Raw genomic sequence first — 17761 nt, forward strand, 5'->3', positions numbered from 1 at the left:
GTGAGGAACTAAAACAAGAAAATGTCTGACAAAAAAAATGAGAAATCAAGATAATCAAGACAAAATAGAAAATAATGAGTGGATGATTTGTAAAAAGAAAAAAAAGAGGAGCGCAATCAACCAAAATGAAAGTACATATATAAGTGGACAAGTGGGAGTTAAACAGAAAAAGTACCGTAATGAAACTTGATTTCTTACAGAGATAAAGCAACATGCCCCAATAAATGTATAGAAAAATCGTATTAAAATTCGGTGAACAAGCGCTTGAAAAAAGCTAAAATCTAGAATACCTAGAATTGTAAAGAATACCTAGAATTGCCTGCATAAGTTCAAGGTACGTTTGAATCCCATGAGCCAAGAAGGAATTTAATTTCACATTCAAATGCTCGCAGGCTTCTGAAAACAGTAAATTTGGGGATATGACAATCTTGTTCCGTAGTGCAAACACTCATTATTGCATCAACATTAAGTAATTACATGTCACAATTTGACGGCTCCACACGTTAACATGTATTGATGCTAGTTGCATAGAAGAAGTCATAACTGGCCACGACTGCATGTGTGACTGTATCTATGTTTAACATAAATTCAAATGAAACATGCAGTTTATGTCCAGTTGTGACAGCAAACTGTGTTATAAAATGGTTCTGTATCGGTAGAAAAGGGATGAAAGGATCATTCCATCAGGTCGAAGGAAAACAGATCAACATAGCATTTGAAATGGTTCTATATCGGTAAAATGCCTTGAAGGGTAATCCTTATGCCAAGAAATCCAAATATACAATAAATACTGTAATTTTAATATGTAATTCCACAAAAAAGAACCGATAGAGAGCTAGTATGTTACTAGTATCACAAAAAAAGTGCATGAAGGCTGAAACCAGCGAAACAACTTCACAGGGTAATTAATAAATTATATGGTCAAAGAACCACTTTCTATATAGCTCCACCTTGAGTTAACACCTCGAAAAAATGGAAACGCTCACCACGCCTAAAAGCCTTACATACTCAACCAGACAAATAAACAGGGAACAGCACCATAATGCATTTTTCAACTGTGATTGCCATCCTCACTCCCAGCGTCATTCTCCTCTTGGTCATCATCTTCAGAGTCATCCTCATCGTTTTCCTGCCAATGAGAATTATACTTGATATGATGATATTTTGGAAGTTGTAATGTCATTAATTTAAAATACAAGTTAACATGACTTGAAAACTTTAAGAATGCTATTCTTAGGTAAAATAGCAATCAGCCGGGTAACTCTTCCTTTTTTCTTTTGGCATCAAACATCTAAAAATGAGTTCATCTTTGTTATTTTCAGATCATGAATATGATGATTACAACTTTTAGCATTTTGTTGTGTGTTCACAAAAAAATCTCTTGTTATTGTTGAAATGATATACTTTTAGATATTGAGGGAGGAAAACAGATAAAAGAGAATGAAACACTGCGTTGATATTAACTTAGATGTATTAAAACATTTGTATATTTGATTTGATATATTCATAAAACCTATAGTACTAACCCTTATATACGAATCATAATCCTAATTAAGGAAACAAGTCATGATAAGATAAAGAAATATGGTAACTATTCACAAATTCAAGACAGATAAAGTGAAACTAATACTAAGGATAGTCTAAGATATTCTAAGAAGATATAATAAAATATTTTCATATATTCTAGCAGTTATTAAAAAGAATTCACATCACATAGGTGATTTGACAATCTAAACTCTCAAGTTTCGTTTTCTAAATATATATACTACACAAAAACAGGAACAGCAATTAAAGCATTCAGTTAAACCTCTGGAGTTCAAAATATGACTCCTAGAAGTGGGTTGTACATGCTCAACATTAAACTAGGCCTCCAATAATTGCATATTAAATTGTGTATCCATTGACTGAATTTAGGATGAATTCAGCATGGATCCAGTAATTGTCATTTGTCAGATTCCATAAAACATAAAAATCAATACTCCAATCATATTTGTCAATCACCTATACTTTTTGTAAGAAAAAATGGAACTTCAATTACCTCATCATCAGCTTCAGAATCAACATCCTCTTCATCAAGCTCCTGTTCCCGAGTCAATTTTTACGCATTAGAAACACAATGAAAAAAATAGCAAAAATAAAATGAATAAATATGTGCAATCTGAAAGTACAATAGCTATTCATAAAAGAGAAGATACAAAAAGTGAAAAGTTTAACTTACATTGTTGAAATAAGTGAGTGGATTTGGCCATAAATCATCCTTGATTAATTCTGCAACCTGCATTTAGAGTGAAATATTGCTTTAGGACTAATGTGATTATGTGAAGAAGAAAAAAAGAATATACCTAAAGAACTTCAATCTGGAAAGAATTTTATAAGACCAGAAAAAAAATATACCTCGTCATGAATTTCATCCACATCATCTTTCTGCTCACAGTCACTAAACCAACTAAAGAAACTGCATTTATTGGCACAAGAAAATTAAAATAATAATCATTGGTTTCATGAACTATTTACGAAAGGAGCTTTAATAACATTTCCTTCAAAATATAATTAATAATTAACTAACAATTAAGATGTCCACACACAAAAGAAGTTTTATTAAAAGCTGCAGTATCTGCTTCACCAACTTATTCTATGTCTTGCTTCAAATTACCCTGTTCAAATGGTTGGTCAGGGCATCAAGGATTTGCATGCTTTCATCCTTGTTAAGATTTCAAAACAAGACTGGAGACTTGTAACAGGTATAAAAAGATTATTCTACCAACACTTCACAGGTCAATACTTTCCATATTCTAATCTTTTAAATAGTTATTCTCGTATAGAAAAGTATGCTACAACATAGAAAAGTTTTACAGGTAGAAGCGTATTGAAAAAATGGATACTGTAATGCAGAACATGTCTTCTGAATCAAAAGTGGAATATGGTTTAGTAATCCAATTCCAAGCAGGCATCACTAACTAGGTGCCCTTTCTTGATCTGCTAATTGATCAATTCAAATGTAATGCATGAAGTTGTGATCACGGACAAATTTGTAGGTCAAGAAAACTCCAGCCTCCAGCAGTAGATTATGTTTTCTTTTTTTCAAAAAGAAAAGGCTCAAGTTGATCTGCTTTCTTTGTTTATAATATTAATGTGCTAAAAAATTAAAACTAAAAATTTAGGCATCAACCTGATATCAATACGAGCCCGCTTGTTCCCATTCTTGTCATGATCAAGTCCATTGGGTAATCCCTGTGCATTTAAGGATTATGTTTCAAAGAAAAAAAAAAAGCAAAATAAAAATTGTAGATGCTGATAGGGGAGAAAAAGTGAATTCATAGCCTTACCTTGCCCTCTTTCCATTTTATGGGGGTAGCAGTTATCTTTGTTGTTCCTTCTTCAAGGAAGGTAAAAGTCTTTGTAAGCTTTGTATTCTCAAAATAGGGATTGGGATTGAAATTCTGAACAAGAAATAATTAAAAAGTGGTCATTTTGTCAGTAGAAAATTAACATCTGGTTATTCTTCAATGAATAAAACAAACATTGACTTCACACAGACCATAAATTTTCAGGATGATCTAAAAGTGATTTCTAAATCCCTTCTACAAAGAAAAGCACCACTTAAATAAATACAAGGGAATTTTTATTTTCAGGGAGGGTGAGAAAGAGAGCAAGGAAAACTTACAAAGGTGATTGAGTAGCCTGATTTGACATCTTTATTATCTTCAACATCAAGAGAACCCAAATACTTAAATATCTACCAAACAAAGGATGCCGGCAATGAATTAAACTTCATCAACAGGTATTATCAGTAATCAAAGGAATAAAAACATTGAATGCATGCACTCTCTCATGTAAACCTCACAAAACACCATAAGTAAATAAATAAACCGAATCTAACTAAATTTAACATAATTGCAAAACTTCAGCAAGCGTAAGGAAAGAAGCCAAACCTTTTGATCCTCTACGTTCAGAAGTTCACAAAGGGCAGGATGACTCATAAACTACACAAGCAAAAAAGAATATAAATAATTTTTAAAATTTTTTAACCATCCTAACAATAATCAAATTAACAGAAAGAAAGAAAGAAACTCACAGCAGTGAACCAGAAATCAGGAATAGATTTGACGACATCATTTCGCTTATCGTAAACTGGCTTCCTTATCTCATTGTACTTCTGCTCTACTTCGAGGACCTTATCACTCGCCTCTTCATTGATCTACAACGACATTCAAATTCAAATTCACCATCAATACACAATTTATACAATTCATACTACGCTAGGTTTACGTTAATTCGAGGAATCAGTAAAATTCACGAAAGTACAGAACGGAGAATGAAAACCTAAAAAGGTGGAAAACATGAATTTTAATTGAGATATTGAAAAATTGAGAGTTAAGCATAGAATGGTGACGTGGAACCTTATCGAGCTCGTCTTGGACTTCTTGCAGCTTCTCGATGGAGAGGACGAGTTCGCCGTCGATGCTATCCTCCAAATTCTCGGCGACTTTCAACTTCTTCGTGTTGTCGCCAACCATCTTCGCCTGAAACGCGCGTTTTCAAAAGCGAGGCAGAGGAAGGCAAATGAAAAGTGTAGGAAAAAAAGAAAAGTAGTGTATGGTTAGGGTTTTGCGGGTTTAGGCTCGGAATTCTCGCTGACGAGTATTAATAGGGTATCTCGGACAAGTGTACATTGAAGGGTGCTTTCGTCATTTGAAGAAGGTGACGTGGGTACATAAATTGTTATTAATATTCAAGCTTATATAATTAGACAGTAGTACTTGATATTTATTCTAATTTTATTTTATAATTTCCATTTTTGTTAAATGAAGAATTCAGATTCAAAAAAAAATTTAAATTTTTTCTAAAATAAATTATTTTTTTAATGAACAAAAATGTTAAAAAATCACAAACAATTTGAAAATGCTTTTTATAAAAAGTTGTATGAAGGAATTTATACTTTTAAAGAAAAGGATATTTGAAAAATCAAAGTCAAACATTACTTATATATTTTATTTGACTTATTTTACATAATTTATATCTTATCAACTCTTTTAAAAAAATAACAGGCTTAAAAAATATATTTTTTTTATAAAAATGCATATGATTTATGTTTAATTTTTAGTTTAATCTTATTTAAAATAGTTATATATATTTTAAAAAATTTAAAATGTTTATTTTAATATTTATTTTAAATATTTTTCATGAATTAGTTATGTTTTTATAATTTTTAAATAATTTCCTTTAATATATATTACATATTTGTTTTGGTTTACACTTCTTTATTTTTTTCTAATATTTAAAAATATCAATACAATAAATTGTAAATATTCAAGCTGTAGACAGTGTTTATTCTAATTTTTAATTTCCATTTTATTAAAAGGGAGAATTTATAGTCAAATAAAAGTTTTGTTTTTTTTCTTCTAAAAAATAGTCTTTAAATGAACACAAATTTTAAAAATACACAAAATTTAAAAAATAGTTTTTGTGAAATTTATATGAAGTAATTTTTATTTTTTAAAAGGAAAATTGAAAAACACTAAATGAAACACTACTATAGTAGTATTTGGTTTGAATTTATTTTATAAAAATAGTTTTCTATCTTGTTAACTCTATGAAAAACATTAAAAAAATATTATTCATGCTTAATTTTTATTTAAACAGGTTATATATATATATATATATATATATATATATATATATATATATATATAATATTTTACATTAACTAATTATTTATTTTTCATAATTTAAACTAGTTTCTTTGAATATATATTATATATTTCTTTTGATTTTTACTTCTTAATTTTTTCTTAAATTTAAAAATATTAATATATATGAATATCAAATATATTTTTAGTTAATATAATTTTAAAGCACGGATAGTATAAAGAGATTTACTGTATCAACCAATAAAAAATCATCTCAAATATAAATTTTAAACTAATTAATAAAAAGTTTCAGTAAAAAAATTAAAAAGTCAATAAACTTATTATAAAATGTTATTCTCTAATCAGATGACAATATAAAAAAAAATTATTATAAGTACTTGATTATAAAAGTTAAGTACTTATTCTCGTTAGTAGTACAGTATAATTAAATTCAAGTTTAATATTAATATTATGGTATTAGCTTATCAGTTAAAAGTTTTACTAAGTTCAAAACCAGCTTCTTTGTCTAAAACAAATACAATAATGATAATATTGCGAATAACTTGAGTAGAAATAACAATGAAGAGTGGGCACAAATAGTAACACACAGCCACTTATTCTTTTAGATGTAAATTTGTCTCATACCTACATGTGTATTTGTTAAACAAGTTTCTATCCATCAATATTTGTCAAAATATACAATTTTTTTTAAAAAGTAAAAGAAATCAAACAAAACATAAAATAAACAATTTCAAAACATATATTAATATGGAAACTAATTTTATACACGATTAAGAGTATTTATGTAACTTTAAATTGTGAGTACTTGCGGATATGAGTACCTTATTCCTGCACCATCAATAAATAAAAATTACTTTATCCGTATATACTCGTCAAACTATCTAAACCTATTTTGTAACAAATTTTATTCACAGATACATATCAACACAACTATTTTTGTCATCTCTAAACTTAAGATTAGAAGTAAATTATTTTGGAGCAAGTGTTTGTAGTTTCAAGAATTCAATAATGTAAAATAAGTATCACATGTTGATTTGTTTTAAAATGATGAAAGGTATTTTTATGAAAAAGTGTATCTGTCAAGTTACTCTACTTTACTAGCTTATAAACTCGTGTGACCAAAACAATCTTGATTAATATATGAAAATATCAAACCATTTTTCGTAGTTTTTTTTTCTAAAAAGAAAATTCAGACACCATTCCTTCAAATTAATGGCTCGTTAAGAGATACTCTGGAAGGCAAGGGAAAACCTGAAGTTACATTAAACCAATCACTGTAAAACATAAATACAAATAGATAATAGTAGTTGACTGATATTTAATATCTGAGCAGTGTATAAACAAAAATAGCGCTGCCTAAAATTCTTAACTTTCTTTCTGAAAAAAGTAATTAGGACCATCAATTTCATGGCTTAGACGCGCAAATCAAAAAGAAAATGGGAGAAAGCAAATGAAGAATGTAACAATAATCGCTAAAAGCTGGATAAGGCACTTTACTTATCATAGTTCAGTAAACATTGACCATCATCTTCCATGATGTGCATTCCATTTCCTGAAGATACTTGCCAAACATTTTCATTTGAAGCTGTTGCCAATTGGTTTTCCATCATAACATACTTCTGGTCATTTCTATCATGCTGCACTCGCCCTGTAATCTCCAAGCACAAGCCCTTGCTTATGCCTTTATGTGATTGCTTATCTTTAGTGGATTTCCTACCAAAGCCCAGGTCCACAAAAACAGGTTGAAACGTTAGAGTTGGATTTGGTTTGATACGGTTCACTTCCCTTGCATCCGGAGGACGCAATATTCTATTTTCAAACTGTAATTCTGAAGCTTCATCTTTATTTACAAGGACCTGCAAGATATAAATCAGAATCCAAAATAAAAAACAGGCACTCTGCATAATACTGCATATGAAAACTGCTATATAAGCAACAGTATGGGGAAAAAGGTAAAGGTATCTAAAACAACAGATAGCACGACCTTAAAAAGACTTTTGCTGTTTTGCATGTCACATTCAAGACTTCAATTCTATAGAAACTATAACATGTAATATGTAAAATCATCAAAACAATGAAACAAGCATAATAACTTGATATACATTAGTAGATACCAGGAAATAGTCACATAAGAAAAGACATTTGTTTCCAACTCTACCCATAAGATAGTTCATGTTGCAGCAAATCCAACTAGTAACTTTAGGCAAGACCATATGGCTAAAATACAAACCTTGCGGCCAACTAGATCAAAAGTCACAACAACTCTATTACGTTTGGCTTTCTCAGCTTCTTCCATCTCCTCTTGTTTCTTCTTCAACAGTTCTTTCTCCTAAAGAAAAGAAGACAAAATTCAAACACTCAAATGTGGCATAGCTAACAAAAATAGTATCACATGTGAGCACAATTACAGGTTGTAGACAAAATAGAATACCTCCTTTGACAACCAACTGTTTCCATCAATCTCATAGTAGTCACTTTGGTCATCAATAACTGTTGTACGAGCTGCAGAGTTTCGGTCATATTCAACCAGTCTCTTTGCATAAGCTTCAGCAACAGCCTCAGACTCTGACAAGGGAGGCAAACTTTCTTCCAGACCAGCATACGAGCTGCCCTCTCTTAACACAAGTGCACCACAAAAATGGCAAGGCCCCTCTCCTTCTTGTTCACAGACTATTTTGCCACAAGATAAGCAGTTGCTGACCAGCCCGTGACGACGTGCTTGACAGGAGCATGGTCTTCCCTGCTGGAACACAATGGATCCTTTGGCAGCCTCAGCAAGTGAGACAACTTTCCCGGCTTTCTTCTTCTTGGAATTCAATTGGTTCCCCTTTTGCGATGTTTTTGATTCACTAACTACAGTTGGAGTCTGATTTTCCTGATTACTGCTACTCGCATTCTTGTTCGGTTCTGCATGATTACCGCGGCCTGCCACTTTCGGTGTTTTAAATGATTTCTTAGTTCCACTAGCAGATGTCTCAACTGAAGGCGGTTTGACATACGCATGTAATTTGGTAGTTGGAACATTTGAGCCGATGCTGGATTCTGAGTAACCTCTCCGTCGTAAATATTCTTCAATCACAGTTTTCCCTGCATCCTGACCGATTATATTCTGCAAAGGAAAGTAAAGATAAACCTAATCAGAGTTAAATCTTCCATTAAACAGAGACATAATAAGATTCCATTGACAGATATAACAGAGAATCTGCTGCAAGAACCAACACAAAAATTCAGTCAAGCATTCTTCATTAAAATAAATGCTTTGTAAAGATATTCAAAACAATTCATCCATACACTTCAATTTTTGTCGTTCTAAATCAAAATATAAGTGGTTAATTAATTTAATCATAATACAAGTACATTAAACCCTAAGGTCCAAGATTTGCAGCTAGTGGAAAGGTCTGAAACTTTGATCACTTGCAGAATAAACTAAAATAAAAAATCATAAATGGATTTGTAGCAATTGGAATCTAAATTCTATAAAATACAATTCGCTATGGTTAGTGAAGTGTAATTGATACCCAGTGAAATAGAAAAGAAAAGAAAAGAAAAGAGGAAAAGGGTTACGTCAAGGTACTCTTTGGCATCTCGTGGCTCGGCAAGGTCACAGTAAGAGACGAGGCCTTTGATGATGTCTTGGTCCAAACCTAAACCCAAGCCAGTTTCAATCTTGGAGCACAACTCCACCAACGCCTTCTCCAGCCACTCCCCCGCCGATTCCATCTCCTTTCTCTGCCGCTACTAACCGTGTTCGCTTATTTGATAGAAGATGGGATTCTTGATCTTTATTCTTAGGTGCCCTTTTTTTCTTGTAAATCTCTTGAGTTGCTCGCAATTTTTACAAAAGCTCTTTAGTTGTTATTTTATTTATATTTTAAAATAATATATTCATGATTTATCTACAATTATGGTACAAGTTAGTAATATATTATATATTATTTTTTTGCTAAATTATGTTTTTTTAAATGGGGAAATTTTGATTTTTGTTCCTACCAAATTTGTGTTAAGTTTTTAATCATTCTACTATTAAAATATATATGTTATAGTTTTGCTAAATCGATGTTTTCTTTACCGAAAATAAAACCAAGTTTTAACCGACCATAATTTCGGACTAAACCATGAGATATTTTAATTTCAGAAAGAGTTAAAAAATAATCTATTAACCTTTTGTACTTTTCTCGTATTTGGTCTCCTTCCACCCTATTTTTTCATTGTTTCTACGCTATCAAACACGTGCTTTTTTTTTAGCATATTTGAAAGAATATTGTCGCAACACATCCATCATCAAAATCATGTTACCAAACACAAACTCTATAACACTTGTTCTTCACCTTTATGGTGAAAAACTATTTTATGTAGAAAAAAATAAGTTATGCAATAATAATCTAAAATAATTTTATATTATCTTTTAATTACAATTAGGTGAAACTTGCATTCTTTCTAATCACATCGGGTGAAACTTAAAACATTTGCATGTTATATATATATATATATATATATATATATATATATATATATATTTTTTTTTTTTTTTTTTCTGACATAAAACTTATATCATACCATTGATCAACTCACTAACATTATAGGGGCTAGTCCAAGAAGTATACACCTTGCTAAAAAATATGAGCAACCACATTCATATGTTCTTTATTCATATTTAAAAAAAAATGATAGTTGTAAAAATAGAAAAGGTATATACTAGAAAGGTATTTTTTTTTTTACTATATAGATATTTGATTAAAAGAATATTTATATTTAAACATCTAAGAAATAAAGATGAATATTCTTACATGAAATGCCATATCTGGTGTTTACCTAAGAAAAAAAAAAGAGTATTCTCATATTATTTAATTGTTTTAGTGAAAATTTTCATTGTATGTAATTCACAATTTGTTTCCTAAAAATATCCTTGTATCATTCTATCACCTTTTAGTTTTTTCTTTTTCACATCAATTTCCTTCCTTCCCGTCTCATTCTTCATGCTTTGCAAGCAAAGTGTTGGTTTCCATGAATTCAAACGTACCATAACGTTTCTTCGCCTACCAGTCGCAGAAGAGTTAAAATCATGAAAACGATTTCTGACTGAGAGAATCAAATTCATTCTCTTGATTTGATTTCATTACGACCGAATGTGGTAATCAAATTTCTTCTTTCTCTGTAAATTTTGCAATGAGTCGTACGTTGCTTCCAAAGCACGTTGCCGCGGTGGTGAAGATCCAAACGGACCCTCTGAAAGCGCTCGAGATGTTCAACTCGGCTAAAAGCGAGGACGGCTTCAAGCACACGGCATCGACGTACAAATGCATAGTCCAGAAGCTCGGCCACCACGGCGAGTTCGAGGAGATGGAGAAGCTGCTTTCGGAGATGAGAGAGAACGTCAACAACGCGCTTCTGGAAGGCGCGTACATCGAAGCCATGAAAAACTACGGCAGAAAAGGGAAGGTTCAGGAAGCAGTGGACACGTTCGAACGCATGGACTTCTACAACTGCGACCCCTCTGTTCACTCCCACAACGCCATCATGAACATTCTCGTCGAGTTCGGGTACCACAACCAAGCACACAAAGTGTACATGAGAATGAGAGACAGAGGGGTGCAATCTGATGTATACACCTACACCATAAGGATCAAGTCCTTCTGTAAAACCGCGAGGCCTTATGCTGCTCTCAGACTCCTTCGCAACATGCCCGAACTCGGGTGTGATTCCAATGCTGTGGCCTATTGCACTGTGGTTGCTGGGCTGTACGACTCCGGTGAGCATGATCATGCACGCGAGCTGTTCGATGAAATGCTCGCGCGGTGTTTGTGTCCCGATGTTGTCGCGTTTAATAAGCTCGTGCACGTGCTTTGCAAGAAGGGTCTTGTTTTCGAGAGTGAGAGGCTTCTCGGCAAGGTTTTGAAGAGGGGGGTTTGTCCGAATTTGTTTACCTTTAATATCTTCGTTCAAGGGCTTTGTAGGGAGGGTGCTCTTGATAGGGCTGTTAGGTTGTTGGCTAGTGTGTCGAGGGAGGGACTGAGTCTTGATGTTGTCACGTATAATATACTTATATGTGGGCTGTGTAGGAATTCACGGGTTGTGGAGGCTGAGGAGTACTTGCGGAAAATGGTGAATGGTGGATTTGAGCCTGATGATTTAACCTACAATAGTATTATTGATGGATACTGCAAGAAGGGGATGGTACAAGATGCAAATCGGGTGCTGAAGGATGCAGTTTTTAAGGGTTTTAAGCCTGATGAGTTTACTTATTGTTCCTTAATTAACGGGTTTTGTAAGGATGGTGACCCTGATCGAGCAATGGCGGTCTTTAAGGATGGACTGGGAAAAGGTTTGAGGCCAAGCATTGTTCTTTACAATACCTTGATTAAAGGGTTGTCTCAGCAGGGTCTTATTTTGCCAGCCTTGCAATTGATGAATGAGATGGCAGAAAATGGTTGTCTTCCCAATATATGGACTTATAATTTAGTTATAAATGGCTTGTGCAAGATGGGTTGTGTTTCTGATGCTAGTCATCTTGTAGATGATGCTATTGCCAAAGGGTGTCCACCGGACATATTTACCTATAACACTTTGATTGATGGCTATTGTAAACAGTTGAAGTTAGACAGTGCAACTGAGATGGTAAATAGAATGTGGAGTCAGGGCATGACTCCTGATGTTATCACATACAACACTTTGTTGAATGGGCTCTGCAAGGCTGGAAAGTCTGAAGAAGTAATGGAGATTTTCAAGGCAATGGAGGAGAAGGGATGCACTCCAAACATAATTACATACAACATTATTGTAGACAGCCTTTGCAAAGCTAAGAAAGTAAATGAAGCTGTAGATTTGCTTGGGGAAATGAAAAGCAAGGGTTTGAAACCTGATGTTGTTAGTTTTGGCACATTGTTCACTGGCTTCTGTAAGATTGGGGATATTGATGGTGCATACCAGTTATTTAGAAGGATGGAAAAACAATACGATGTCTGTCATACAACAGCAACATACAACATCATAGTCAGTGCATTTTCTGAACAGCTCAACATGAATATGGCCATGAAGCTCTTTTCTGTGATGAAGAACAGTGGCTGTGACCCAGACAACTATACTTATCGGGTTGTGATAGATGGCTTTTGCAAAATGGGAAATATTACTCAAGGATACAAATTTCTTTTGGAAAATATGGAAAAGAGGTTTATACCATCACTGACGACATTTGGACGGGTTTTAAATTGTCTTTGTGTAAAGGACAAGGTTCATGAAGCAGTTGGTATCATCCACCTTATGTTACAAAAGGGTATCGTGCCAGAGACTGTAAATACAATTTTTGAAGCTGATAAAAAGGTTGTAGCGGCACCTAAGATTCTTGTAGAAGATTTGTTGAAAAAGGGCCATATAGCTTATTACACTTATGAACTACTATATGATGGTATTAGAGATAAAAAGATACTTAAAAAAAGACTCCCAACTGTGAATTCTCTTCATCGAGGGGCCAGTTCGTCAGCTGTTGATTAGAAGATAATGTCTTTGGAAAGTGATCATTCATGACCATCTGCTCAGTTCTAACTTCCAAAGATGTTTGAAGGTTCCAGTAGATACCTGTTATATAATGCTGACTTTCATGGTTTTTCTCCCAGATTGCATGTCATGCTCAGAAATTTTGGTGCAGGTATTTCTTCTGCCATCTATACTGTTGCTTCTTCATTAATAGTGAATAGAATGTTGTATTGATATTCACATTTTATGACAGAACACTGTTTGATTTCAGACTCTGGTAGTCTATCCTATGCATACAACCTTTACACCACTTGATGAATTGAAATGTCAAATGCTATTTAATGTTTTCTTCCTTGACCTGATTTCCTTTCTTTTCAGTTGATATTCTTAAACAGAAAAACATTACGCAATTTTTTGGCATTTAGAATTCATTATCAACCATTTCTATATGATTCTTTCAATGCCACCATTTATTATTTATTATTAATATATAAAAGTTCTACGATTACATAGAGATAATTAAGATATTGAGACTTGTAGGGAACAGAAACACTTGAAGCATTTGGAGCCTGTTTCTACTATAATGAGGATAATTCTACACAACTGGTTTTGTGCCATGTAATGAAATGTTTTAAATGTGTTACCAAATTTTGTATTTGAAATGTGATGACTTGATGCTATCTGTCTACAAAATGTAGCTGCATTTTTGTTTTCTCCGTGCTAGCTAGTGTAGGTATGTCAATGGGGTGCTCTTGAGTTCTATGAACTGCAGTATGCTATTTTTTTTCATGTAAATGTCAATAATGATGGGACCATTTTTGTAAAAATAACACAAATAATATCAATTTCAGGACGAAGTATGCAAGTTGCAATGCTTACCTACCACACTTGAGTCTTCGTGCCAGATTTTACTTTCACAGTGGTACATTTGAAGAATGAGGAATAATGATGCTCACCTGCATACTCAAGTCCTCAATAAACAAGAAAGAAAGATAGCTGCTAATCTGTAGCATGAAAATTATAATCCAAATTGTACTTGTATATCTAAAGGTAAGCTCCTTTCGAGTTTTGACAGATGTACTGTGTGTAGTCAATGATGGTGGAATTTTAGGTACGGAAGCATAACTGTTAAGGCAGATTTTTATTTTTATTTTTAAAAAAGCATGACTGTTAATGTCCTTATGTTCTTTGTTCATTTTCATATTGTAGGTTACCTCCCCTGTCACACATGATCCCAAAAACTGTTTCTTCAGGGAAATCAGACAAAAGAACCCATATACAGGATTTGCAACATCTTGATACTACTTTCAGATTGTTATGAATGTTCTGCTTATTCAGTGTGGCGTAATTTAAGTGTGGGTAATGAAGTCCCATACATTTGTCAGGAAGAAAGATTCATATAATCATATGCCCCTGAGACCTATCTGCTATGATTTATGAAGCAGAATAATTTTAGTTTCATCGTTGAAGAATATCCCGTGAACTATATTGTGAAACGATAAAGCTAAAGAGGAATAGAATTATCTTGCAGAGATGATATACTCTGATAAGAACATTGCTAACTTTCATTATTCTCCACTGGACTCCTCTTTGTTTACCAAATGAGAGAGTAAAGTTGGATGCCTTGCAGTGCATACCATCTCTTTTGCTAGCAGTTATGTTGACAAATCATGCGAACAATTGTGAACAAATATTTTTTATGAATGAAATTTAAGGAGAGGAGATATGACTTCTTAATCTAAGGCGGGGAGTTGAAAGAGAACGTAGAAAGAGATTTACATTTGCCTCACTTGAAGTGAGTGGAAGCTCGAACAATGACTTGTTAAATCAACTCCTTGGTTTAAAATTAAAATATAAAAACTTTCATTGGCATAAAAAAATTATATTTTCATTTTGTTTATTTTATAACAAGTCAATAGACACAATTCACTAAAATCTGCATCTGACGATAGCATTTATTTATGTCAACTGTATGTGCTTGATATGCATGAGCAAAAGTGATTAAAAAGGAAAACTATTGGCACTTAGGCTATGTTTTGATACGTTTGGAAGGGAATGGAAGAAGCATGGGTTTCACTGCTGAGCAAGTGCAGCAGCCTGAAACCCACGAAGCAAATCCACGCCCAAATCTGCAAAACCGGTCTTCACACAGACCCTTTGGTCTTCGGCAAGCTCCTTCTCCACTGCGCCATCACCATCTCCGACGCTCTCCACTACGCTCTCCGTCTCTTCCACCACTTCCCCAACCCCGACACCTTCATGCACAACACCCTCATTCGCTCCCTCTCCCTCTCCCAAACCCCTCTTTCCTCCCTCCACCCCTTCATCCAACTCCGCCGCCAACCCACCCTCTCCCCTGACAGTTTCACTTTCGCCTTCGCCCTCAAAGCGGTCGCCAACTCCCGCCACCTCAGACCCGGCATTCAGCTGCATTCTCAAGCCTTCCGCCACGGCTTCGATGCCCATATCTTTGTCGGGACAACGTTGATCAGCATGTATGCAGAATGTGGTGACTCCGGTTCTGCGCGACGGGTGTTCGATGAAATGTCTGAACCAAATGTGGTCACGTGGAATGCTGTTCTTACCGCAGCTTTCAGGTGTGGCGACGTGGAAGGCGCGCAGGATGTGTTTGGGTGCATGCCCGTTCGGAATTTGACCTCGTGGAATGGCATGCTTGCTGGTTATGCCAAGGCAGGTGAGCTTGGATTGGCAAGGAGAGTTTTTTATGAAATGCCTCTGAGAGATGAGGTTTCTTGGAGCACTATGATTGTTGGGTTTGCTCATAATGGTTGTTTTGACGAGGCTTTTGGGTTTTTCAGGGAGTTGCTGCGCGAGGAAATTCGGACAAATGAGGTGAGCCTCACCGGGGTGCTGTCTGCTTGTGCACAGGCTGGGGCGTTTGAGTTTGGGAAGATTTTACATGGGTTTGTGGAGAAAGCTGGGTTTCTTTATGTTGGTTCTGTGAATAATGCTCTCATAGATACCTACTCCAAGTGTGGGAATGTGGCTATGGCTAGGTTGGTCTTTCAGAATATGCCAGTGGCGAGAAGCATTGTTTCTTGGACATCAATAATAGCGGGACTTGCGATGCATGGTTGTGGAGAAGAGGCAATACAGCTTTTTCATGAGATGGAAGAGTCTGGAGTTAGGCCTGATGGTATTACTTTTATATCACTACTGTATGCTTGTAGCCATAGTGGCTTGGTTGAGGAAGGGTGTGGTTTATTTTCTAAGATGAAGAATTTGTATGGTATTGAACCTGCCATTGAGCATTATGGTTGCATGGTTGATCTGTATGGTCGAGCTGCTAGGTTGCAGAAGGCCTATGAGTTTATATGTGAAATGCCAGTTTCTCCTAATGCAATCATTTGGAGGACTCTCCTCGGGGCTTGTAGCATTCATGGTAATATTGAAATGGCAGAGCTTGTGAAAGCAAGGCTTGCTGAAATGGATCCAGACAACTCTGGTGATCATGTACTGCTCTCAAATGTTTATGCCGTTGCAGGGAAATGGAAGGATGTTTCCAGCATAAGAAGAACGATGACTGAACATAGCATGAAAAAAACTCCTGGTTGGAGCATGATTGAAATTGACAAGGTCATTTATGGTTTTGTTGCTGGTGAAAAGCCTAATGAGGTTACGGAGGAGGCTCATGAAAAACTGAGGGAAATAATGTTGAGACTCAGAACAGAAGCAGGTTATGCACCACAGCTAAGGAGTGTCCTGCATGATATTGAAGAGGAAGAAAAAGAAGATTCAGTTTCTAAGCACAGTGAGAAGCTTGCTGCTGCTTTTGGAATAGCAAAACTTCCCAAGGGAAGGATTTTAAGAATTGTGAAGAACCTGAGGGTTTGTGGGGACTGCCATACTGTGATGAAGCTGATTTCTAAAGTTTATCAAGTAGAAATCATTGTGAGAGATAGAAGCCGCTTCCACTCGTTCAAAGATGGATTTTGTTCTTGCAGAGATTACTGGTGACAGAGTTGATTGATGAAGTAGTTTATCCAGACTTGACTGCCTTAGTTTGTAAGGAAAATACACAATTGTTTCCTGATTTTCACCAAATTGGCTTATTAGCTCAATACTAATTACATCACAGCAATTTAAAATACCTAATGTGCAATGCATGATGGTCTAATAAAATGCCTACTAGAGAAGCATTTAGTTGTCCTGTCAAGTGATTTTCTGCCATTAATGGAGAAGTATGGTGAAATGGTAATGCTCATTAAATGAGAAGAAATATAGCTAATAACTATTAGTCTTTCTATGGCACCATTTGGAGGACAAAAAGAGAAATGATACCAACAAAGTCAAACAAACTAGAGAGGACCAACACTTCATTGATGTATTCAAAATGCAATAACTATGGTCAGAACAAAAATAATTGTCAAAACATATCTTGACCCTCAGTGGTAATGATTCTTGGGGACAAAGAAACATGGACTGTTTCAATTAGTTGATGGATGAGCTGCTTAAGGCCTCCCAAATATCCTTTGATTCTTCATGGTGATGATGATCACCATAGTGATCCCTTGCTCCTTGTTCCAGTGCACCCGCCTCTAAACCAAGGTTTGATTGAATCAACAACGTGGACATCCTCATGCCATTAGAATTGGAGTTCAGTGGTAATTGTTGCCTTT

The 17761-nt window shown here is 34.6% G+C and overlaps 4 protein-coding genes across 5 annotated transcripts; 2 read left to right on the forward strand and 2 right to left on the reverse strand.

Moving 5' to 3' along the window:
• Window positions 1-779: 779 nt before the first annotated feature.
• On the reverse strand, window positions 780-4630 carry LOC100810307 (NAP1-related protein 2). The gene is made up of 10 exons (XM_003549623.5): window positions 4401-4630; window positions 4076-4198; window positions 3933-3983; window positions 3665-3736; window positions 3327-3440; window positions 3170-3231; window positions 2395-2455; window positions 2219-2275; window positions 2039-2080; window positions 780-1129 (listed from the first exon to the last, which is right to left on the reverse strand). Exons 1-10 carry the CDS (start codon window positions 4515-4517, stop codon window positions 1052-1054), a joined length of 777 nt encoding a protein of 258 aa, XP_003549671.1. The 5' UTR covers window positions 4518-4630; the 3' UTR covers window positions 780-1051.
• Window positions 4631-6945: 2315 nt separating this feature from the next.
• Window positions 6946-9488, reverse strand: LOC100810833 (activating signal cointegrator 1). The gene is made up of 4 exons (XM_003549624.5): window positions 9216-9488; window positions 8083-8760; window positions 7882-7980; window positions 6946-7507 (listed from the first exon to the last, which is right to left on the reverse strand). The coding sequence occupies exons 1-4, from the start codon at window positions 9369-9371 to the stop codon at window positions 7145-7147; spliced, it is 1296 nt and encodes a 431-aa protein (XP_003549672.1). The 5' UTR covers window positions 9372-9488; the 3' UTR covers window positions 6946-7144.
• Window positions 9489-10563: 1075 nt separating this feature from the next.
• Window positions 10564-14689, forward strand: LOC100811379 (putative pentatricopeptide repeat-containing protein At1g74580). Of its 2 annotated transcripts, none has more exons than XM_014769885.3 (3): window positions 10564-13293; window positions 13973-14232; window positions 14331-14689. In XM_014769885.3, the coding sequence occupies exon 1, from the start codon at window positions 10818-10820 to the stop codon at window positions 13137-13139; it is 2322 nt and encodes a 773-aa protein (XP_014625371.1). In that variant the 5' UTR covers window positions 10564-10817; the 3' UTR covers window positions 13140-13293; window positions 13973-14232; window positions 14331-14689. The 2 variants fall into 2 exon arrangements, with proteins under 2 accessions (XP_014625371.1, XP_014625370.1); XM_014769884.3 differs by having other exon boundaries at window positions 13973-14171.
• A 487-nt stretch (window positions 14690-15176) lies between these two features.
• On the forward strand, window positions 15177-17230 carry LOC106796767 (pentatricopeptide repeat-containing protein At1g74630). The gene has a single exon (XM_014769886.2). The coding sequence runs from the start codon at window positions 15177-15179 to the stop codon at window positions 17097-17099; it is 1923 nt and encodes a 640-aa protein (XP_014625372.1). The 3' UTR covers window positions 17100-17230.
• Window positions 17231-17761: the final 531 nt, after the last annotated feature.

This window comes from Glycine max, chromosome 17 (assembly GCF_000004515.6).
Source record: "Glycine max cultivar Williams 82 chromosome 17, Glycine_max_v4.0, whole genome shotgun sequence".
In the NCBI taxonomy this organism is placed as follows: domain Eukaryota; kingdom Viridiplantae; phylum Streptophyta; class Magnoliopsida; order Fabales; family Fabaceae; genus Glycine; species Glycine max.

Coding starts and splice junctions, on each gene's coding strand:
- LOC100810307 (XM_003549623.5), bottom strand. CDS start 4,517: ATGGTTGGCGACAACACGAAGAAGTTGAAAGTCGCCGAGAATTTGGAG. Junction 2,456..3,169: donor CGGGCTCGTATTGATATCAG/GTTGATGCCTAA, acceptor CAATAAATGCAG/TTTCTTTAGTTGGTTTAGTG. Junction 1,130..2,038: donor ATTCTGAAGCTGATGATGAG/GTAATTGAAGTT, acceptor TCTCATTGGCAG/GAAAACGATGAGGATGACTC.
- LOC100810833 (XM_003549624.5), bottom strand. CDS start 9,371: ATGGAATCGGCGGGGGAGTGGCTGGAGAAGGCGTTGGTGGAGTTGTGC. Junction 8,761..9,215: donor ATGCCAAAGAGTACCTTGAC/GTAACCCTTTTC, acceptor TTTCCTTTGCAG/AATATAATCGGTCAGGATGC. Junction 7,981..8,082: donor ACAGTTGGTTGTCAAAGGAG/GTATTCTATTTT, acceptor TCTTTTCTTTAG/GAGAAAGAACTGTTGAAGAA.
- LOC100811379 (XM_014769885.3), top strand. CDS start 10,818: ATGAGTCGTACGTTGCTTCCAAAGCACGTTGCCGCGGTGGTGAAGATC.
- LOC106796767 (XM_014769886.2), top strand. CDS start 15,177: ATGGAAGAAGCATGGGTTTCACTGCTGAGCAAGTGCAGCAGCCTGAAA.